The 23,578-nt window shown below is 51.5% G+C and overlaps 1 protein-coding gene across 1 annotated transcript in view; it reads right to left on the bottom strand.

Annotated features, from left to right (window-relative positions):
• The window catches only part of LAMB1 (laminin subunit beta 1), a 73,479-nt gene that overhangs the window by 16,813 nt on the left and 33,088 nt on the right, over positions 1 to 23,578 (bottom strand). Inside the window, exons 14-24 of the mRNA XM_051849689.3 lie at positions 21,258 to 21,393; positions 19,678 to 19,836; positions 18,705 to 18,832; positions 18,372 to 18,495; positions 16,789 to 16,993; positions 16,040 to 16,183; positions 15,616 to 15,847; positions 12,618 to 12,781; positions 10,660 to 10,884; positions 9,517 to 9,731; positions 8,808 to 8,904 (exon numbers count right to left, since the gene is read on the bottom strand). Of these exons, the coding sequence (XP_051705649.1) occupies positions 8,808 to 8,904; positions 9,517 to 9,731; positions 10,660 to 10,884; positions 12,618 to 12,781; positions 15,616 to 15,847; positions 16,040 to 16,183; positions 16,789 to 16,993; positions 18,372 to 18,495; positions 18,705 to 18,832; positions 19,678 to 19,836; positions 21,258 to 21,393 (1,829 nt within the window). The remainder of the gene's footprint in view (positions 1 to 8,807; positions 8,905 to 9,516; positions 9,732 to 10,659; positions 10,885 to 12,617; positions 12,782 to 15,615; positions 15,848 to 16,039; positions 16,184 to 16,788; positions 16,994 to 18,371; positions 18,496 to 18,704; positions 18,833 to 19,677; positions 19,837 to 21,257; positions 21,394 to 23,578) is intronic.

Genomic DNA, 23,578 nt, shown 5'->3' with positions numbered 1-23,578 from the left:
GTCTTGGAGCCACTGAGTCTCCACAGGGCCAGCGTCTCACGCATGGGGCCAATCAGTGTCCTTGCCAATAGCTGTGACCAAGATCACCTATCCTGCCAGTGCCACTCAGCCCCGGCTGACAGCCCCAAGCTGCAAGGGACCACACTGTTTTCACACCCACAGCTGATGTGTCATAATATGTGTATAAAAAGGCAAGTATGCACATCTAACTCTGGCCTCAAACCCACTCTGGGAAAACGTCGGATTAAATACATTTTAAACACCCTGCATATACACTATCATGTTTCCTTAATGAGAATGTGGAGTGTGAGGGTAGGTAGTGGGTGGGGGCACAGCTGAAGCCGTTTTCCCCATAGGCATCGTCACGTGCAGGGTTAGCTTGCAGCTGGAGTTGAACAGTGTCGACGGGGTGGGCATTCCAGGGACACGCCACCTCTAGAGAAGCCACGTCAACGCTGGCCAAGCACCCCAGCCCCAGCCTCCCCGAGACAGCTTCATGAATCATAGGTCAGGAGCTGTGTCTGGAAGACGTTCCACCAGAGCGCCTTCCAGAACCGGTTGTCCTGCTGTCTGCTCCTAACGCCTGCATCTGTGTCCCCCAGCCACAGGTCTGTGCCCCCCCCCCCCCCCAGCTACACCATGCCTTGCGTCACTTGCTTAGCTCATCCAAACTCATTTGACCATGAGACTTTCCTTAGTGCCGTCCCAGAGGAATAAGAGGATGGCTTGGACGAACCACTGCTTTGGGCAGGAAGAATGGAGAGAATGCCCTACCTGAAGGCTCTATGTTGTTTACATTTCAGGAGTGGATTTTCATGTTATTGGGAAAACTCAGTCATCTTCTAGAAACAGTTACCTGGGTCACCAGGCCCACAACCCCCTGGAGGCTTCCTAAACCGCAGGTGGCAGCCCCACTCCCCCGCCCCCAGGGTGGGACTCCGGAGGGCTGGGTGGGGCCTGACCATCTGCAAGTCTAACAAAGTCCCAGGACGCGCTAGCATGGAGGGTCACTAGTCCCCATTTCGAGAAGTCCTAACTATGCACTTCCCTGGGTGTTGGTGCCCTCCGTGTTTGTGTACGCACGTGTGTGTGTACACGTTACACTCTCCATGGGGTGCAGAGTCCTGACTTTGCAAGTTCACCAACGATGCACAAACCTGACCAGCTGTGTAAGAAAAGAACAAAGATGCCATTTGTAATCCGTGAGACTCCAACTCTGCTCCTGCCCTGTGGGCGGCGGTCAGTGGGCAGCCCTCTGAGGATCGCAGGGGTGGCCCAATACCCACTTTATGGGGCCTGCCTAGATGTCACACAGTTCCTAGTTGGCTTAGAAAGTTCTTTGTTCTCCATAGATGATACAAAGGTACACACTGTAGTGTAGTCCCAAGTAGATTTTTCATTGGATCCATGCTCAGGGCAAGGAATGCGTGCTGACATTGAGTTTACCTTTAACGTCTCTGACAGATCATTTCTCATGTGCTTCGCTGCTAAAGGCACGCAGTGCTACCATTGCCCTGCAGGGAAGACACCAGCCCAGGCCCGCAGAGGCGGCTGCCTTCCTCCTCTGGCCACAAGGGGCGCACCTGAGCCAGCAGAGCTCTGGCACTTTCCAGAGGACAAGAGCCCGTTCAGCTGAACTGCCCAACATTCCTTTCCCTCCACCGAAAAGCCCACCATCAGATTTCACAGACAGCCGCAAGCAGTTTAACCACAGCCACCATCGCTCCTGGGCACCCTCTGGACAGCAATCAAGTCACTGCTCGAAAATGCACTGGGCTTTCATTTCTCACTGAAGCTGGGAGCTGCTAAGGCTCCTCTGGCCCTGTGCTGCCTGCCCGCCTACCAGAAAGCCCACCAGAAAGACCTTGCGAGAAGAAACTGCCCCTTCCAAGAACATTCTCAGTGAATTTCCCACAATCTCGTGGCAGAAGGAGAACGGTCAGTCCACACATGACCATGTAACACGTCCTGAGGCACTCACACTACACAGATTCTCCAATCACCCCTCACCTCCACTGGGATCCAAACACTCATAAACCAACCCTGAAGGTGGTAGCTGTTGAGGTCCAGTGGGTTTTCCTTTCTCTTAGGAGAAAGGGATCAAAGCCCAGGCAGACCTGGAGCCCGGTGTTGCTCACGGGGTCACTGGGCACAGAATCCAAAACTTCCTCTTAAAAGGAAAGACCACGTGTATAGAAAGAACAGTTAGGATGAACCAACCAGAAAGATGAACAGCTTTTTCTTTTCTCTCTTTTTTTTTTTAAGGACTTATTCATTTATTTGAAAGGCAGAGACACAGAGAGAGAGAAATCCTGCAACCATTGGTTCACTCCCCAAATGGCCCTAATGGCCAGGGCTGGGCCCAGCTGAAGCCAGGAGCCTGCAGCTTCCTCCATGTCTCCCACATGGGTGCAGGGGCCGGCCCAAGCACTTGGGCCATCCTCCACTGCCTTCCCAGGTGCATCAGCAGAGAGCCGGATCAGAAGCAGAGCTGCTAGGTCTCAAACCAGCACCCATATGGGATGCTGGCATTTCAGGCAGAGACTTGACCTGCCACACCGTAATGCTGACCCCCAAGAATAGCATTTAAAAAAACCAACACAATCATTGTGATGAGCCCTAAGAATCCCACGTTCAACTCTAAGTACAATCTGTCTTGTCGTCAGTAGACTTAGGTTTTACTACTGTCCCTTTACCGAAAATACCCTCCCCTGGAGGCAGGAAATGAAGAATACTGCACCTGCTCACAGAAAAACACCAGCACGTCAAGGGCAGGATGGGCAGCAGCCTACGTCCCGAGGCCGGGAGGACCCACTTCCCCTGCTTGCTCCACATCCTTCCCATTCCTCCACGAGCCTCCTCTGCCCATGGAACACAGTCGGCTCTCAGTGGCCTGGCGACTTAGACTCTTCCTGGGGGAAGCCAGACCCCCATTGACTCTGCAGCTGGCCTGTTTCCTAAGGCCAGCACCCTTGGCCTTGCTGCCACAGGTTGTCCTTACTTTCTGCTGTCAGCACACACAGTCTACACAGGCCTGGCTTTAGGAGATGGGGTCAGGGGAGGGAGAGAGCTCACACCTGTGGAAACTTCACTCCCCACAATAGCTGGGGCTGCACCAGGCCAATGCAGGGAGCCAGGAACTCAATCCAGGTCCCCAGTGTGGGGAGTAGGAACCCAATCACTTGAGCCATTACCTGCGGCCTCCCAGAGTGGGCAGTACCAGGAAGCTGGACCCAGGACTCAAGCCTAGGCACTCTGATAGGGAACACAAGCTCCTAACCAGCATCTTAGCACCTAGGCCAAATGCCCACCCCCAGGCCTGGTTTCAGATCCCAGCTCTGCTCTCCCCTCACTTGAACTGTCTTTGGCCATGCCACTTCACCTCTCTGAGTCTGAGATGTATCAACCATGAAAGGGAGTTGTATTTACCCCCTTAGGTAGGCTGCCGTCACACACACACACACACACACACACACACCCCTAAAACTGCTCTGCCCTCTGCAGATTCTCTGTAAATGGCCACTACAGCTAAGCTTGTCCACAAAACCTTCCCTCACTACTTAGTTCCCCCAAATCTTGTCCCTTCTTTTTTTTTTAATTTAAGATTTATTTATTTATTTGAAAGGCAGAGTTAGAGAGAGACAGAGGTAAAGGCACAGAAGTCTTCCCTCCACTGGTTCACTCCCCCAGATCTGCAACAGCCGGGGCTGTGCCAATCTGAAGCTAGGAGCCAGGAGCTTCCTCTAGGCCTCCCTTGCAGGTACAGGGGCCCAAGGACTTGGGCTATCTTCTACTGCTTTCCCAGGCCATAGCAGGGAGCTGGATCGGAAGTGGAACAGCTGGGACTCTAACCACTCCCAGATGGGATGCCGGCACTGCAGGCGGTGGCTTTACCCGCCACGCCACAGCGCCAGCCCCACCCCTTCTAACCCCTGAGAAGCTCTGTGCCACTTGCCTCCTGCTGCCCTGTCACTACCAGACCCCACAGCCCCTAATAGCTGGCAAACGCCTCCTGTTTCAGGGACAAGCTCTTCCCGCTAGGTGGCCATGGCCACCCTACGGCCTTTCCAGGGGAACCTGCAGTCTCCCTCCCCTGAACACAAAGCGCTGATCCTAGGTATCAGGCAACAGGCCACCTGCCACCGGCCTCACCTCGGAGCACCATGGTCCCCAGGGTTTGCGACAATGCAAGGTGTGCTGCCACCCTTTCTGGGTATTTCAATTTTGTTGAAAGCAAAAACCCTCAATACTGTTCATCTCAGACACACGATTTTCTTTTTTCTGACCTCTCCTACTCCCTTTCTCAACCACCTAACTTCCATTTTGGAATGAACATTAGGAGATGGAGATGATTCGTCCCACAGGATGGAGCCGCCTATCCAGCCCACGGCTCATCGTTTTTACATAAAGCTCAAACAGGAAACATTCTAGGCATCGCAAGCCATCCTTTCTCCCTCAGAAAGCCTTAGCTCTGACAGAGCAGCACAAAAGCACCACAGAAAATACATGAACAAGTGGGTGCTAAACTTTATTTGCCAGGGCGGGCTCTGTGGCTTAGTGGGTTAAAGCCCTGGCCTGCAGCACTGGCATCCCATATGGGCACCGGTTCGAGTCCCAGCTGCTCCACTTCCAATCCAGATCCCTGATAATGTGCCTGGGAAAGCAGCAGAGGATGGCCCAAGTCCTTGGGCCCCTGCAACCATATGAGAGACCTGGAGGTAGCTCCTGGCTCCTGGCTTCTGATAGGCTCAGCTCAGGCCATTGCGGCTATTTGGGGAGTGTCCCAGTGAATCCAAGATCTCTCTTTGTCTCTACCTCTCTCTAACTGTCTTTCAAATAAATAAAATCTTAAACAACAACAACAACAACAACTTTATTTACCAAGATTGGCAGTGGGCTGCATTAGGCACCCTGTGTGTAGTTTGCCTGCCTCTAGTCTGGCCATCACTCCTGGGGTCACATACTCTGTGGCTAGGATCACAGAGACAGGATTTCAGTTTACTAACAACAGTATAGTTTGCTATGCCTTAGTATAGTTTGTTCAAGAATCCAATCACCGAATGGTCTCCTGACTCACGATGGAAATGAAAGATAAGATAGGTGATGATCAAAGAGATCCCAACTCGAGCAAAGAACACAGGTGGGCAGGGGAGTGACCTGTGCCTGTCTTCTAAAGAAATGCAGGGAAACAGGTGAGACAGGAAGACGGCCGCTACCCAGAGCCCCACACTACCAGCTGGCCTGGGTTTTTAAGAAACTGGCCTTTTCCAACAGCCAGAGCCCCAGACAGCAACTGTGCCTTCCCTCTGCTATCTGAGAGTCAACAGACAGACTCCTCGTGTGACCCTCTGACTCCTGAGGGGCACCCTGCAGAGCTGCAGGCTGGCATTCTCTCCAGCATGTCCTGCAGCGGGCGGAGGAATTCTCTCTCTCCACCCCAGTACACTGGTGGGCTTGTTCAGACTTGGCTCTGTCGGCCCGGAGCCCCAACCCACCCAGACAATAGGAACATTCACCAACTTCTAACTTAGGGGCACCACTCATTTGTTTTTTGCATAACTGCATTTCTTTTCCATAAGGAGCCACAGTCAGCAATGACCTAGGGCTTTCTGGAAGTATATTGTTGGCGAGGTGGCGCCACAAAGTCTAACTCTGTGCCTCCCAAGAAACCATTTCAAATGAAGACGTATTTGGCAATTGATGACATAATTCGGGAAAAAAAAAAAAAAGCTTATATATTCTTTTCCCATGGTGCCATCTCGATTCGGATGGCACATCTTCTGGTCCTCGCTAGTTTCCAGATCTGCCCCTTTGCTTCTCTGAGTGTGTTCTGTTTTACAGGCAGATGGACTTGCACTTGGTCTGCTTCTGCATTTCTGACCCGGCCATCACTGACCCTCCTGGTCCTGTGCCTACTGCCATCCCTGTGCCTGGCGATGCATCCCCCATTGTTAGCTCAGTTCTTTCTCTGGATGCCTTGAAGGTGGCTAGCTTCTTCTACAGGGTATCCTAAGCACTTGGGGGCTCAACACGTTCTAGTTGGAGCGCCTGCACTGGACACTATGGGGACATGTATCATCCTTGGCTCCTGGACCCCAAGTGCCTATAAATACTGCTCCAACAGGGTGACAACCCAAACGCTCCCCCTTTGGCTTCCAAATGCCTGACCTGAGCCAAACCAACATGCACACGAAGGACAGAAGAGAGCAGAAGCAGGGAATGCCCGGATGATGCAACAGCATTTCATAACTTTGAGTTGCCAGAGTTGGCAACAAGCTCCGAATAACTTCAGCCTAGATTTTAACCCTTCGAGACAAGGGCTTTGCGGTCCCATTTTTTAAAGTCTACCCATGAGGATGGAGCGATGGCGCAGTTTAATAGGAAAGCAACAGGAGGCTGGACCCCTCGATCTAGAGCCAAAACCTGTCTTTCAGAGCACCTGCACTCAAGTGAGACTACAGTGTCCCCCAACTCACTTTTCCTTGAGGGTGGTGAAGGGATGTGAAGGCTCAGAGAGCCGGGAAAGAAGGCAAATTCTCCACGTATGTATTTTGAAAGTTACCTATGAGGCTATTTCAGAAAGTTCACAGAAACATAAAATTCAAACCTAAGTTTATTTTGGTGCAAAAAGTTCTTAAAACCCATGCACGGCTTTTTTTCATAATCCACATTTTCCATGACCTTTGCGAAGACTCCTCATGTGTGTTACATATGCATAAATGCACAGGAAGAAGACTGGACAGATTCTCCCCACACTGAGTCCACGGGACAGGGAGACGAGTGGGGACGCTGTTTTGTCCCAGCGCAGCAGCAATGCTGAGCTGAATGCGGCAGCCCAGCCCCAGGACCTACGTGTTCTGCCATGGGGTCTCTCCACCTGCCTGCAGCCCTGCTGCCCAGGAGCCGCTGGGATCCCCTCAGGCTTTGGGAAAACCACAGAGCCTCATGTCTACGGTGAGCTACAGAGAAAAGGGCACTACCAAACGCAAGAACAGAATAGAAGACACAGGTCCCACTTCCACGCATTCTTAGTACCTGAAGCACACTCCTTTGCAGAACGCATTGGTTTGGTTTTCTTAGCGCTTGTTTGCTTTTCCTGATGACCAGCTTCTTATGCAATGGGCTGACCTTTCTTCTGGACAGAATGAGCAAAGAAGCTGGCAAACACAGATGCCTCGAATCTTATCCAGCAAAGTTTCTGAACCAGAGTCTAACTCTTGACCCAAGCAAGTTGACACGGTTCCTGTAAGCCATGACTAGTCTGGCGGATTGAGAGGCCAAAGTTTAAAGCAGAGATAAAAGGGTCAGGGGTAAAGCCCTGAGAACTCCGTGAACAAGTCTCCCACCGACTCTGCCTTGCACTGCTGGCTTTTCAGGCTGACCCAGCCGACACGGAGCGAAAGGTCAGCAGGCTGTGGGAGCCAAAGCTATTTTGCCAGCCACACACAAGCTCACACAACCCGGGCAGAAGCAACCAGAGAGTATCTGGGGAAAAACATCAAGCCCTTGGGGCACTGCAAGACTGGAGAATTTAACAGAACAGTGCTTCGCGCTCCGGACAAACCAGATTTTAAGCAGTCTAACTTTCAGCAGTCTTTTTGGGACGTTCAGCCCAAGCAACATCAGCGTCTCTTAATACAAGTGCAAAGGTCCAGACCCCTTACAAACAAACATCTGGGTCAAGCTTGTCTGTGGACACAGCAAACATCGTCCCCTCTGTGAGGCCAACCTTAACCCAATCTAAGACGCCACTGCCTAACCCTCAACTTAAGAGCTACAGCCTTGCTTTGCTCTGGTCCCCCGCTTGGCACTTTCCTGCTGTTAAGTAAGAGATGCTGGGTTTGCAATGGAAAGGAAGACAGGCCTTTGATAGGAGATACCGAATGAACTGCTCACTCGACGTTCTGAATGACTTCCTGTTACCGCTGTAGCCACAAAGTCCTGTCGACAATTTAGAGCTCACCAGGGACCTCTGATTGCAGATGTACAACAAAGATAATAAACCAAAGAACACTTAGGAGACTACAGGAAATATTTACCCTGAGTTATAAATGAAGAACATAGACAAGAAAACCAAGGAGGAAACAGAGAATAAATATTAAGAAAAAAAATTAAGCAATCCTAATGATTCATCACTTTAACGAGCTATTGCTCTTAAGAAAATACCCATTTCTCTCAATCCTTGTTTTAAAAAAAAAATCATTATCCGAGGGAGAGTCTGGCTTTCCTCCCGTTTACCAGCTCCTACCCTATAACCCCTCTTTGCGTGCATGAAGGCTCTGACATCACCCTCAGTTCTCACTGGTGGGGGGACTTTGTAGAGACGGGGACACACACACACACACACACATGTGCATGCCGAAGGCTTTCACCATCAACAAACTCTCCTTTACCCTCTATTACCAGAATAACCATGTAACTCTACAAGTGGCATCAAGGATGCTGGCCACCAAATACTGTTCAGAGGGCACAGAAACCCATTCGCAGAAATCTGCCATTGCTACGGTCCCATTCGCATTAATGGCATTAAAGAATGCCACCATGTGTCCTTGTGATGTGTGCAGAAAGGCGAGCCAATTCTCCCCCTCGTCTGGGGCTGGAGGAGCAAGCGCGTGCACTCTGCTACCCACACTCATCGGCAGGGCTGCAAGCGCTTGACATTTTTGTTTAGAACTTGACTATCAATTGCTTTCATCATTAAAATCGCGTTCTCTTTAAGAGCCAACTGGTACTCTTTGTGCTTTCGCGTTTACAAAAGGCCCCTAGAGACCCCACTCCCTCCAGTGCGACGGCCGCCCGCGCCTCACCTCGGCACTCCACGTCGGGGTCTCCCCAGAAGAGCTCCTGGCACTCGCTGCAGGTGCGGCCTCCAAAGCCGGGCATGCACTGGCACTGCCCCGTGAACTGCAGCCAGAAGACAGAGTTCGGTCAAGCAGGCTCTGGGGCAGAGCCAGCCGTCTCTGCTGCTCTCGCAGCTGCCAGTCGGGAGAAGCGGGAGCGAACTGTCTGTGTCAGAGGCTCCCTGAGCTAACCCCGAACAGGGCTCTTTCTCCAGGCCCCGATGCCAAGCGCCCAGGGTCAGCACCGCCCAACTATGCTTTCACCAAAGGTCTGCAAAGGCCCGGAGCACAACACACTTTGTTTCCAGGTCTCCTCCCGTCTGTCCCCGCAGAACAGTAACAATCGTTGGCCACCTGTCACCCACCTGGCTAGGGAGCAGGTCCCCTAGCAGGTGTCAGTGCTGGGCATGGCTACGCGGTTCCTTTGCACTGTCCTTTCTCAGGTGAGTTTACACCTGCTGCTGGGACACCATGTTGACTGCCATGGCTGCATCAGACGGGACTCTGTGTGTGGGGGATAAGCGAGGGCTGGTACCCAGCCCTTGCTATGTTTGCCAAGCTGTGGGTTCCAGCACATGAGGAAGGGGGTGCCTTTCTCCCCCAACCCCCAGCCCCGGGGACAAAGCCAGCAACGGGCTCCTAAATCCCATCTCTCCTGGCGCCACCATGGCCTCACCTCATTACAAGATGGCCCGAAGGAATGTAGCTCGTTGCAGTTGCAGGGGTCACAGCCGGTGCCGCTGGCCAGCTGCCAGGTGTTGGCCGCACAGCGGTCACAGTTCTGCCCGATGACATTGGGAAGACACAGGCACTGGCCGGTGGCTTTGTCGCACTGGCAGTCGGAGCTGTTGCAGTGATCCTGCACGGTGCCCAGGGAATTGCAGACACATTCTGAAAAAAACAACAGTGCGATGGGGGAGGGGTCTCCTTACCCGCGCTTCACATCGCACAGGTGCACACAAGTCAGCAGCAGCCACCGCTTCCCCTCTCAACGTACGGACAGGAATGCAGGCGATGAACAGGAACCTACAGCTCTCACTGCATTTCCCAGGCACCACACACTCGCAGAGTGCACAGTTTGCCTAGGCGTGGTTTTAAGAGCCCCAGACAGGCAGTCAGCTGCTGGTGAATCATTTTTAAATGGAAGATTTAACTGGAAATAATTAAAAAAAAAAAAAAAGCCCGTGGGAAGGGAGATCTCTAATGATTTCCAACTCTTGCCAGGGCACAGCGGTAATGGATGTGTCAGACCTAGCAGGTAGAAGCCCTTGTGAGCTCCAAGGCTTGGAGCAATCCTGCTCTGCCACCAGCACATTCCACACGTGCTTGTAGCAACAAAGCCAGGGCCCTTGGGCTGTATGCTGGCTGCTCTTCTGAGAAAGAGAGAAATGAGTCTGGAAGAGAGGCCAGAGAGACGTGACAGCTCCGCTACCCCTCATCTGGAAGGTTCTACCCAACAGGGGCATCAGAAGAGGTATAGGTGTTTCAGATCTCTTAGGTGCCATCCAATCAGCAAGCACGTGGGCAGAACAGACCAAGAAAACCCGCTACTGGATGGCAGTTATCAGGGTGACAGCCGCTCATCTGCCCTTTCTGGTTCTCCCTCCTGGCATGAAGCCATCTCACATCCTGACAGCCCCGTCCTAGCCAGCAAATGAGCACGTCAAGAAAAAAAAAATGCAGCCTCACCTCTCTCTCTGTCGCAAGTGCCACTGCACTTCTTTGAATGAGCGTTTCCCAGAGTGAAATGAAGGCATGGAGATCCCACCCCACCTCCACGGATGCGCGCGACACCGAAAGGGGCGGACTCGTGTCTTACTCCTGCAGTCCTGCCGCAGGGCGTCCCCGTAGTAGCCAAAGCGACACAGCTCACAGCGGTCCCCGTCCGTGTGGTACAGGCACTTGAGGCACTTCCCCGTCTCCTTGTCACAGGCTTCCGGGTCCGTCGTGTCGATGTTGTGGTGACACTGGCAGGGCTGACATGACCCCCCGACCTCCGAGGGATTGCCGAAGTATCCCGAGGCACACTCATCACATCTGGGGCCTTGCGGTGCGACAGGAGCAAGCGCAAGGCTTCAGCTGGGGGGCAGCACACACCCCTGGCACCCGCATCCCTGTCGAGACTTGGCCCCGCGTCCCCCACATCCCCGCCGAGCCGGGCCCCCAGCCCCACTATCCCTGCCAAGACAGAGCCCACTGAGGCCCCACAGCGCCCTGAGGACCCCTGGAGGACCACGTCTTAACAGGGAAGGCACAGGCTTTCAAGTTTGGAGGGGAAAAGAGTATTTTATTGTCTCTCACACTGCTCCACCTGCCTGGGAGGCCACTGAGGGGCCTGGCCAGCTCTAACAAGGATTCTGAGAGATGGGGTCTCAGCTGCTGCTGACACAGAGGCAGAGAGCTGAGCTAAGTAATCATCCAAAGTTGCCAAGCATAGCTTAATGTGAAAATCACAATCCAAGGAGTACCCTTTAACCAGTGGTGGGGCCGTTTAAGGCCCGCAAAATCATTTAGTCTGGCCCTGCCAAGGCAACTGTATGTGGGGATCAAAATTCAAGAAATCTACAGCAGGTTAATTTTTAAGTTGATCGTGTTGTATGGCCTGCACGAATGACATTGTGAATATCTAAATGGCCCTGGGCAGAAAAAAAAGACTCCCTACTCTTGTGAGCACTGCTCCTGGGTGAACATCCTGAAAAGAATCAAATTCTTAACGATTAGCAATTTCCCTAAGAAATCTGGAAATTTGGGGCCGGCATTGTGGCCTAGTGTTTGCGGCCACCCAAGATACTAGCATCATAATGCGGATGCTGGTTTGGGTTCTGGTTGCTCCATTCCCAATCTGGCTTCCTGCTGATGGCCTGGGAAAAGCAGCGTAAGATGGCCCAAGTGTTTGGGCCCCTGCCACCCCTGTGGGAGAGATCTGGAAGAAGCGCCTGGCTCCTGGCTTCATTGTGGCCCCACACTGGCCACCGCAGTGAAACAGTGGACGGATTCTCTTTCTCTCTGATACTATGATTCTCCAATAAATAGATAATTGTTCCAAAAAACAAAAAGAAAGAAATTCTGAAATTTTACACACACAAAAATTGGCTGAGCTATGCAGAAGCAAAACTAGTATTTGAAATAGTGATTTCAAGGAGAAAATAAATTTTTTATTTGAGAAACAGAGAGACAGAATGACACAGACAACTCCCGTCTTCTGGAATAGTCCCCAAATGCCTACAGTGGTCAGGGCTGGAGCCAGGAGTTAGGAACTCAATCCGGGTCTCCCATGCAGGTAGCAGGGACCCAACCACTTAGACAACCCCTGCTACCTGCTAGGGTCTGCATTGGTGGGCAGCTGGAGCCAGGTAACAAAACGCAAGTACTCCCATATGGGACGTGGGTGTCATAACCAGCATTTTAACTCCTTAATCCCATCCTCCCACCCAGGATATTACTCTTCACTTCCCTCTGCCCACTTCACCACCTTGAGACACTTCTACTAGGAGTTGGATAGGAAAGGAAGAAGTAAAATGCAAATGAATCTTTAATAACAGAAAAGTATCTCACCAGGTTTTGTTTATGGATTTAAAGGAACTTGCCATTCTGCTCTGTTGTAACATTATTATCACACCAAGACCCCAGAATTGATGCTACCTGGACAAGCCAAGTGGGCAAAGAACTTCTTCTACATGTCAGACTGCCTTCACTTTTGATGAAGGACTGGGAATGTGAGATGAACTGGTTTCCCTTTCATTCTTCTTTGCCTCCCAAAGTCTGCACACAACTTACCAATATATCCAGAATCACACACACACTCAAGCTGCAAAGTAACAGGATCCTGGTAACAGCTTCCGGCAAACTGGCGGCCACTGCCGGGACCGTCCGGGCAAGGGCAAGGGCGGCAGTGATCACCCGACCCAATGATGGGGTCACCATAGTAACCAGCCAAGCACCTGCAGAATCACAGAAGACAGCGAGCCATGACCCACAGTTGTACAAAATCTGTTGCAGGACAAGTCTTAGAGACGGCTCTGAGAACCTTCTTCCCCACTGGCCAAGTGTGCACGCAGAAGAATTCCTGCTGGAGCAGAGAGTTCTCAAACCTTAGCTCCAGTCAGACTCACCCGGCAGCCTTGGAGAGTCAGATCGTGGGGCTCCTCCCTTGCAAGTCTGACTGAGCAAGTCCTAGGTGCTGCTGATACACTGCTAACACGGGGATCACACGCGCCAGGACCACTGCATTAAGGAGACCTCGCCCGACCCCTCCCCACTCAACAGCATCTCGGTAGATAAACGCTACTGGCCCATCAGTGGCCCCCTTCCTGTACTAGGGAATCTGCCCCTGTAGGCATGGCATATAGTTGTCTGCCTCTGCCAGGGAGGGGTAAGCTGTCAGCAAGCCTGTGGAAGCCACAGGTCAAAAACCACAGCCTGCAATCCAGCCTTCCCCAGTGCCAAGGCCAACAGACACAGGAGGCACTCAGCCACACTCTCCCTCTCTCCCCGTGGTTCCAAGCTTGGGCAGCAATGAGGGATGTGATTTCTTAACTCCCAAACCCCACAGGTCAGTCCCCTCGCCTCTATGAGACAAGGGAGGGATAGAGATTAAGAGATTTGCAGAGGTCACATGCCTTGCTTAGATGATGAGCCAGGACTTGAATTCAGCCTCGGGGCTTTCAGCGAGAAATTCTCCTACCAGGCCATGCTGAGTAGAAGAGCAGTAACTGGGCTACTTTCTTTCCTGTAACCTAATAGCCGGAGGAATTCTGGAGATCATCGCTGCAGCCTAATTTTTCTACTTAGAGAAAGCTGGGCACTCCGGCTCACCCATGGTTACAGAATCAGAACTGAGCTTGCAACCCTGGTCTAGGGATTTCCAATTTGCTCATTTTTCTTTTTCTTTCTTTCTTTCTTTCTTTCTTTTTTTTTTTTTTCTCATTTTGCAAGCAGGGGTCTTGTGTTTTTAAACAAGGGGAAAGATGAAGGAACAGAAGAGGAAAGCTCTTAGGAAGAGACGAACCACCAACCTGATTAGACACAGAAGTGACCCTAAAACTTATTCGGTAGTTCTGTGCTGGAAGACTCCACATCGATGAAGCAACTCTGTGCGGGGACGGCTGAGAAAGTTTCCATGAGAGTTTTCCGGGCGAAAGAACTCCAAAGACATCACCACAGACACGGAATGCTCATTTCCTGCCTCCCCCCACACTTCTTCCCCTTGGGAACAATCTGGGCAGAATTTCTTTTTAGATTTATGGAACTGAAACTCCAATCACCTTGGAATGCAGTGAGCAGCAATGAGAAATTGGCTCCAACTAGACAGCAGAACTGCCAACACTTCAGCAAAGCACTGCCATCCAAACCTAGAACTGGAAATGGGTCCTGCTCCTACACCCTTTCCCCTCCTCCTGTAAAATCAAAACCCTCTACCAAGAAAACACACAATTAGTCCCAGGCTCTCACAGCATGCTCTCTCAACGACTGCACAGTGTGTCCAAGTTCAAATCAGCCTTGTCCACAACCACCTGTGTTGTGTTCCTCTTTCCCACCCTACTCTCTTCTCCTTGTCATTCTTAGTTTCCCATTTGTCCCTTTCATATTTATTCGCTATCTCCCTTTGAGAGAAAAATAATGGAAAAACATACAGCAGGATACAAAAGTAGACACCAATAAGAACGTAAAATCTGATATACAATGGATGGGTATTAAAAGAGATCAAATTTACTGGCATAGCAAAGTAGACACTAGGGGACAGTGCTATGGTGTAGCAGGTAAAGCTGCCACTTGCAAAGCGCCGGCATCCCATATGGGCACCGGTTTGAGTCCCGGCTGCTCCACTTTCAATCCAGCTCTCTGCTATGGCCTGGGAACGCAGTAGAAGATGGCCCAAGTCCTTGGACCCCTGCACCTGCGTGGGAAGACCCAGAGAAGCTCCTGGCTTTGGATCAGCGCAGCTCCAGCCATTGCAGCCCCCTGGGATATCAAAGGGAGTGAACCAGCAGATGGAAGACTTCTCTCTCTCTCTCTCTCTCTCTCTCTGCCTCTATCTCTCTGCAACTCTGCCTTTCAAATAAATAACTAGCTCATTAAAAAAAAAAAAAAAAGAATGTAACCTTGCCCAAGTGGATTCTAACATTGTGCCTGCATTTCTTAATGAGCAATGAACAGTTGAAGTCAGCATGTAAATTTTTCCTATAGGCTATTGTTCATCTGCTAAGCTAGGCTGTTAATGTCCCAGGAAGCCTTCCCTACTGTCTTGTCTCTACCTAGCTACTGCAATGTTCTGCAGTCATAACAATTACTCAATTAACACATGCTAACTGGAGATCTCATCTAACGGTGCCTATTTGATATAGTCTCCTGGACACTAGTTGCATGAAATGTTTTTGAAAAACAAAGCAATTTACATGACTAATTCCGTTTGGATTTGATTTCTCCTTTGACCCACATCAGACACGGACATTTCACAACTCCCATCCCTGGCCAGAATCCAGCGAGAGAAATTATTTCTAAACCCATGCATGGTAGACTCTAGCATGGGTCTCCAACAGGGAGGGTTCATGTTGCTCTTCATTGTCTGCCATATTCCAGCAATAGAGCAGGACCTGGCACACAGGAGGTACCCAGTGATCCATGAGTTCCTAGAAAACACTCAGGTCATGGGAAACAAATTTGCAACAGGGAGGCTGGTGCAGAGGAATTGTCTTGTTTATCTGAGATGCTGTTTGCCCAAAGACGCCCCCCCCTCCCCGCTTCTCTCTCCTCTGGAGAGGGAGCGCCCACGTACCTTTCACAGTTATGACCCGTGGTGTAGTCCTGGCAGCCCAGGCACTGCCCTGTCACCAAGTCACAGTCGTCAGCATGCCCATTGCACTGGCAGGGCTGGCAGGCGGGAAAGCCCCAGTACCCAGGCAAGCATCGATTACACTGCTGAGAATACACCCCCTGGAAACAGTGGCACTGGCCAGTGATGGCATCGCAGAAGGCGTTGACCGATCCTTGCAGGTGGCAGTCACAAGCTGCAGAAAGAGGCAAGCCAGAAAGCCCCTTGAGAAACTCATCACAAGCAAACATGTCCCCTTTTAGAAGCGCCCGGGTAGCCAGCTCAGCGTGCTCACGGGCTCTCCCGACCCGCTTCCGGGGGAAGCACCTCAGGAAGGAGTCCTGGAGCCCTGCCCACCCTGCACAGGCAGGGCTGCGGCTGAACCTACGTTTGCATCCGCTGGGGCCGAAGCCGAAGGTGCCCGGGGCACACCTGTCGCAGGTTCTTCCCACCACGTTCGGCCGGCACTGGCACTGGCCTCCATTAGGGTCACACACGGAACTCAGTGAGCCCTGGGGGTCGCATTCACAAGCTGTGGGGAGAAGGGGGGCGGCGACAGAGGACAGAAGCTGAGAAACAAGGCAGCACGTCACACCTGCCTCCGACTCACTCCACTGCCCTCCCCCATGCTCTCCCAGGTCCCTTCCTCTGTCGGCTTTTTCAGAACCTCAGTTTAAAATACCGTTCCGGTGACGGGTGGGAGGGAAGAAACAGGGCCTGGAGGGGGTGATCAAAGCAGCTTATTCTATGCTGGAGGTCATTAAGGTTTTCACCCCTGGCCTTCAGCGCTCAAATATCACAGAACATTACCCCAGAGCCCCGTGACCTTCAGGGCTGGCTGTGCCCTTGGAAAGAGAAGAACAAGGTTCAGTTGTTGGATGCTTCTCTGATCCTATCCCAACCCCCGCGCTTGCCTAGAGAAGGGTTGTAGCCTCATTGATTTCCCCCTGCTATTTCTATCTTTCTTGACTATCCGTCGTGCATGGTACTCATTCACCAAAATGTCGCTGAAAATATAAGCAGCAAGCAAAGCTGAAACACCATTTCCTAGGTGCTGTAGGACGCAAATAGGGCACCACCCCAGGGCACTTTGGGAGCTGGAAGCAGCCGCCACTGCAGCCCCTACGCAGTACCTACCCAGGCCGGTCTGGTGCAGCAAGGCAGAAATGCTGAAGATGATGTTTCTGCAAACATCTGTCATGGGCGTTTTCACAACGCTCCTGCTGTTCTCCAGACATCGGTACCTCTGAAAGGTTTCCCAGGCACTGTTGGTGACCACCCCATCTCCCGACCCTGCCACGGTGAATATGTCCAGGGATTTACAGTACGGCATGAGGACAAGCTGCAGAGAACAGAGGACAGCGACACATCCTGAGGTAGTGCCCACACCCTGGGTGAAGCAGGTAAACACATAGAAACCCCAGATACTTCTGTGGCTCGGACCAAAGAAATCCAGCTCATACTGTTCTGAAATAATCTTGTCAGGCAAATGTTTAAATAGATTATACAGAGTTTGATGGTGGTGAAATGCAATTTAAAATTTTTTTGGCCGGTGCTGCAGCTCAATGGGCTAATCCTCCGCCTGCAGCGCCAGCACCCCAGGTTCTAGTCCCGGTCGGGGCGCCAGATTCTGTCCCGGTTGCTCCTCTTCCAGTCCAGCTCTCTGCTGTGGCCCAGGAAGGCAGTGGAGGATGGCCCAGGTCCTTGGGCCCTGCACCCGCATGGGAGAGCAGGAGGAAGCACCTGGCTCCTGGCTTCGGATCAGCGCAGCACCGGCCATAGCAGCCACTTGGGGGGTGAACCAACGGAAAAAGGAAGACCTTTCTCTCTGTCTCTCTGTCTCTCTCACTGTCTAACTCTGCCTGTCAAAAATTAAAAAAAATTTTTTTAGAAAATTTTCCTATTTGCGAGGTAGAGAGAGAGGGAGCAGGCAGGCTTACTGCCCATCCGCCTGCACTGGCCAGATATGGGCTGAGACTGAAGCTGGAAATATTATCCAGGTCTCCAATGTAGGTATCTGGAACTCGATTGCTTGAGCCATCACCACTGCCTCCCAGGGTCTGCATTAACAGGAAGCTGGAGCCAGGAGCCAGGCAGCAGAGCCGCGCACTCCATTATGGGACACAGGCACCTCAACTGGCATCTTACCTGCTAGGCTAAATGCCACCCCTGCAATGCTATGTTACGGCATTTCCTGTCTTTAGAAGGAAGGATGTGGAATAAATCCTTTCCACAGAGGATATTTTTATATACAAAGTAATGGCAGAGGCAAGAACAAAGGATTCTGCCTAACTGCTGGGTATCACCCCTTGCTATGGTTTGGATGTGGCCAGGGTCTTTGCCACAAAGCTTGGTCCTCAGTGTGGTGATCCCTGGAGGTGGTAGAACCTTTAAGAGGCGGAGCTTGCTGGGAGGTGATTGAGTCATAGGGTCATCACCCCGGAAGCAATAAATGCACTTCCTGCAGGACCCAGTTTCTCTGAAGAGGGGGCCCTCACCAGAACCAGGCAGATGTTGGTGCCATGTTCTGAACTCTTGGGAAAAAAAAAAAAAAAAAAAAAACAGTGGCTATGGAATTTTCATTTCTTGTTACCTTACCCAATCTACAGCATTTTGTTAGAGCAAAGGAAAATGAATGAACAAACCCCCAGCCTGAGGAACTAGCTGGACGCTTTTTGCCATGGCTCCCCTACACGTGTGAGAGGGGACCATGCACTTACTGAGTCGATGAATGTGTAAGGGCTGTCCACGTCACTGTCGGAGGAGGTGTACTGCGGCAGCTCCAGCCTCACCGTGTAGTTCATGCCCTTCTCAAAGCACACGGGGCGAGGAAGGACCACGTACCTGCCCCCAAGCAAGAGACAATATCGAGTCAGCCTTTCAGCAACCCCCCCCCCCCCAAAAAAAAAAAATCGAGGTGCTATGGTGATAATTTCCAAAGAGGAAACTCAACATCTGGCTCTGAAAGGGTCGCTCGCCCACCTCAGAGAAATGAGAACAACCTTAAAGGTGCGAGCTTGTTCTGTGGAGCTGCAAACCACTGTCACACTGACCTTGAGCCCGGGGACAACGACACCACCTGGTTGTCATCATCGGGAACAGTGTTACCACATCGGCTGCTGGTTGCAATCTTTCCTGGTCGCTGCACAGTGATGACAGCCTTTTCCCAGTGGTCGGGGAGCTAGAACGAAAAACAAACAAGCAAAAGGACCATGTGCAGCCATCCACGGTCCCTGTTTCTGAAGACCACTCCCAATCCATCATGTGCCAAGTTTGAACGGAAGACACAGCCACCATCCCCTTCCCTTGGCACTGTTTCCTTTGTTTCTGCCCTGATCTAGCCTTAGTCACAAATCACTTCTCCCCCAGCTCTGAATGCTGAAATGCCTCCCAACCTCTCTAGTGTCCCTTTCTGCCCACTTTAAAACAGTTCCGATAATGACAATCCCCCACCGAAAATCCTCAGATAGTTTCCCGTGAAGACAGAGATGACATTTCTCTAGTGATCCTAGCATTGCCCCCAACCTTAGCCAGCTACGGGGAACCCCTTTTCTCTGCTCATGCTGCTCCTTACTTAACGCTTGTCTCTGTTTATCAAAATCCCCATGCACACTTTGAAGCCAAGATCCGATTCTTGCCGGGACATCTTGGGACACCTTGGCAGACTCTGGACCATTCCTGTCACCTGTCTCTGCTGTCACCTGTTCTCTTGCGCCTTTCTCTGCCGGGAGGGGCCTATGATGCCTGTGTCTCTGTGCAGCCAGGCCACGGGGGGAAGGAGGGTTTTGGATGCATTCTCATCAGCACAGCTAACAGATCACTCTGTGTTCGCCAAAGTGGATTCAAGATAACTGTACGTTCTCACTTCATGGAGGAGGTGAGATTTCTGGGACTATCTGTTCTGATGCAACCTCTAGAGTTCATAAAAATGGCATTATCCATCAGAAGTGCAATACCTCCCTCCCCCTTCCATACACACACACACACACATACACACACACAGAGGCCACTGAGAGGCTTCTTTACCTGAGGCTCATAGCGAATCAGGATGTCATACTCCATCGAATAGGGTATGTTGTCAATGAAAAACTCCAAATAAGCTCCTTCAGGCACTCGGACGAAGCCAGCTCCAGTCCAGGAGGGAGTCCGGTCCTGGATGTACAGCCGCTCCACTATGCTGACTCCCTGGGCACAAGGGGGAAGTGGTTACGCTTTGTTTCAACTGCAAAGCACTGACATTCAACAAAGAAATCTGAAATCATCCAAAGATTCAAAAGTGTGGCTATCTCACATCCACTTTCTGCAGTCCCATTCCCCCCAGTAGATTATAAAAGTTTCACTACATAAATAGGAAATTGGTTTCTTTTTAGGGTTTTAAAAAAATGTGTTATTTGCATTTTATTTGAAACGCAGAAAGATAGTAAACGATGGACAAAGAGATATTCCTTCCCCTGGTTCACTCTCCCAAATGCCTCCCAACAGCTGCTTTTGGGCCAAGCCAATGCTAGGAGCCCAGAACTCAATCCAGCTCTCCCCATGTGGCTAGCAAGGGGCCTAACTATTTGAGCCGTCACCTACTGCCTCCCAGGGTAGGCATTAGCAGGAAACCGTGATCGGGCACTCTGATAAGGGATGTGGGCATCCTAAGAGGCATTGCAACCACTGCACCAAACGCCCACCCCTTTTTTAGTTTTCTGGCATTGGTGACAGAAATCAAAGGATTGCGACATATCTTACATGATGTAGCCAGGAAAAAGGCACACGGGAAGCAAAGAACATCCCCAGTGCTGTGCAAGCAAGCCCCGGAGGGGCGGGATTCTCTACAGGGTGGTGCGTATCTAGTGGATTACTCCAGCTCTGTCTCTCTCACTGGTGTCAGTTTCAGGGTCCAAGTACAAGTGAAGAAAGGTGACGTGCTCAGGAATGCTCACTACTGATTCATTCTGATTTTTAATAGAGTATCTGTGGGTGGTCATCTCCAAGATGGCCACCATCAAGTCCTTCAATCCCACTACCCATCTGCATCCATTAGCCATCAAGAGGTACAACGTATGCAATCCTTGTGGTATGTCTGGGCTGGCCTGCAGAAATGATACCTGGGACCTCTGAGCCCAGGCAAGAAGAGACCTGGCAGTTTGTTTTCTCCTTCTTGGAGAACTCTCGCTATCCTAACTCCTCCATGCCATGAGGAAGTTCAAGAGAACGTGTTCAGACAGCAGCCTGCCAATCTCCAGCTGTTCCAGCCATCGCAGCTGAAGTGTCAGACCTAGCCTTGAAGTCACTAACATTGGGGCTCACAACCAAAACAAGCCCAGGCAAAGTCAAGTCAATAATACATTTGCAGCACAACTAGAAAAATGGAGGAAAACTGTGTCTCATAGGGTCAAGTTCCTTCAACCAATCACAAGCTTTATTAGTGAATGCTCCAAAGCTCTGTACGTTCCAGACAAGACTTAGCTGCAAATACGGCCACTCTCAGCATGCACAGTCCTGATCCTTACTTACCAAAGTGCTTCTTAGCCAGCCTCTTGGCAAAGCATGTGTGTGTGGCATTCCCGCCCCTCAGAGTGCCACCTCACCAACCTGCCAACCACTCCCCTACTCACCGGCCCCAGATTGGCCTCCTCGGCCTCATAGATGTAGTGATCCAGGGTGGTGAAGTAGTATCCAGATTCCACCTCGTTGCACTGACGCCCGATCATGTGGGGCCGACACGAGCACTGCCCTGATTCCGCGGAACAACTGCAAGGGAACAGGACGAGGTCAGCTGGGGCTGCTATGGGCATAAATTAGCCACTGCAAGCTGTTCTACGTGCACCATCCAACATGACGTGCACAAAGGGCCTTCAAAAATTCACGCAAATGCATGAAAAAAATGAATGATTTTCACACATTTTTTCTACCAAAATAAATGTATCTCTCATTCAATTTTTCCCTGATCTTTTTGAAGTGCCCTTGAGTTTATGTAGAAGTTTCTCAACTCCTTCAGAAAATACATACAAATGTGTGGAAAAAAAATAGTGCCAATGAATTAATCCCAACTGCAAAGCATGACAATGAAATCTGTCAAGACCTGCTGTCTTCGGTTTTACCACCCTTGCCCTCCCTTGCTCAATCCACACCATCTTGATGCACACATAATCCCTTCCCGGCTTTGATATCTTCTACCTTCTGTTTTATTTCCAACTATACTCCCTTTTCCTGGGCCTTGGATCCAAATGTTCAACTCCCTGAAGGACATCTCCAATTGGGGGGGGTCCCCGAGGCACCCCAAATCCATGGATCCAAAACGGAAGCATTCAATGCCTCCCATATTCTCTACTGGAACGAAGGCATCACTACCAACGAAGTCCAGCCTAATCAAAATGTACAAGCTACTGTCGAATTTCCCAACCCAAACTGTGGCCTTCCACCCAGCTGCCCAAGTGACCTTTCTAAGATGCACCCACCGTAACATCCCATAACATCCCACCATAACCCACCTCCTGGCACACTGAACTCGGGGAGGTGCACCAGGACTTTGGCCATCTGGCCTTCCTTTCTCTTTCCAGCTGTGTCTCCCTCCCGACCTCTCCAACCCTACTGAACTATCTGCCATTTCTCAAGTGTGCTACATGACTCTTGAGTCAGTTCCCTTTGCTTCTGCTGTTCCTGCAGCCTGGGACGGCCTTCTCTCTTCTCCCCTCATCAAAGAGCCACCTGTTCCTCTTCCAAGACTCAGCTCACACACAACCCCTGCTGTAGCCCTTCTGCACCACCACCCGGCAGCCCAGAAAGTCAACTTCCTTCTCTTTCATGCAGCCGCTGCCACCACCACCTAGAGGGACAAATGTCTCTTTGGTATTTATATATGTGCATTCAACCTCTCCAAGCCTTGTCCCACTACTGGGCTGCACGTACTGCAGTGGGGACAGCTCCCTGGCCCTGCCTATGCTGGGCCACACCTCCCAGAGCTCACCCAGTAACACCAAGGTCTGGTCTGGTGTGGTTGGGTTGGGCAGGGGCCCTGCCATGCTGTGGGGGGCGTAGTAACCCGGAAGGTGTTTCCCTGCGTCCTGGGAGGGTAGCTCAGCAATCCTAGCCCCAAGCCCTACACAGGTGCTTCTGTTTAGAATCCGAAAGCTTGGGCCCTGCGGTGAGAATGGAACCCAGCCACTCCGTGCGGGAGGAGCTCCCTCAATGCACAGAACTACAAGCTGAGGGCGGAAGTGGAGAGTGGCTTGAGTAAGTTCCTGGCTACTTTTCTGTTCCACCCCCTGCTAACGCAACCCGCCCGCCCCACCCCCTCCCTATGTCACCCACCTGGGATCAAACATTTCCCTCCCACCCCCTTGCTATGGCCCTGCCTCTGCCCATTTGGGCCTTTGGGGGAGGGGCCAGCAGATGGGAGGGATCTCAATAAAGTTTTAAAAGTAAAAAAAAGCTTGCCTCGTGCGAGGTGCTCACTCAGGTTGAGGGACTGGGTCTTCAAAGCCTACATCCGTTGCCAAGCCCAGCTTAGGCTCCCATCATTAATCTTTGTCACTCAATCTTTTTTTTTTTTTTTTTTTTTTTGACAGGCAGAGTGGACAGAGAGAGAGACAGAGAGAAAGGTCTTCCTTTGCCGTTGGTTCACCCTCCAATGGCCGCCATGGCCGGCGCAGTGTGCTGATCCGATGGCAGGAGCCAGGTGCTTCTCCTGGTCTCCCATGGGGTGCAGGGCCCAAGCACTTGGGCCATCCTCCACTGCACTCCCGGGCCACAGCAGAGAGCTGGCCTGGAAGAGGGGCAACCAGGACAGAATCCAGCGCCCCGACCGGGACTAGACCCGGTATGCCAGCGCCGCAAGGCAGAGGATTAGCCTAGTGAGCCACGGCGCCAGCTGTCACTCAATCTTTTTGTTTGGTTCCCTCCCTCTGCCATTCTCAAGTGGGCTGTCTATGGTCTC

Source organism: Oryctolagus cuniculus, chromosome 3 (genome assembly GCF_051225735.1).
Source record: "Oryctolagus cuniculus isolate XC-2025 breed Fujian yellow rabbit chromosome 3, ASM5122573v1, whole genome shotgun sequence".
NCBI classification, from domain to species: Eukaryota; Metazoa; Chordata; class Mammalia; order Lagomorpha; family Leporidae; genus Oryctolagus; species Oryctolagus cuniculus.
The sequence above is the reverse complement of the archived record's forward strand: the minus strand, read 5'-3'. Positions and strand labels throughout refer to the sequence as shown.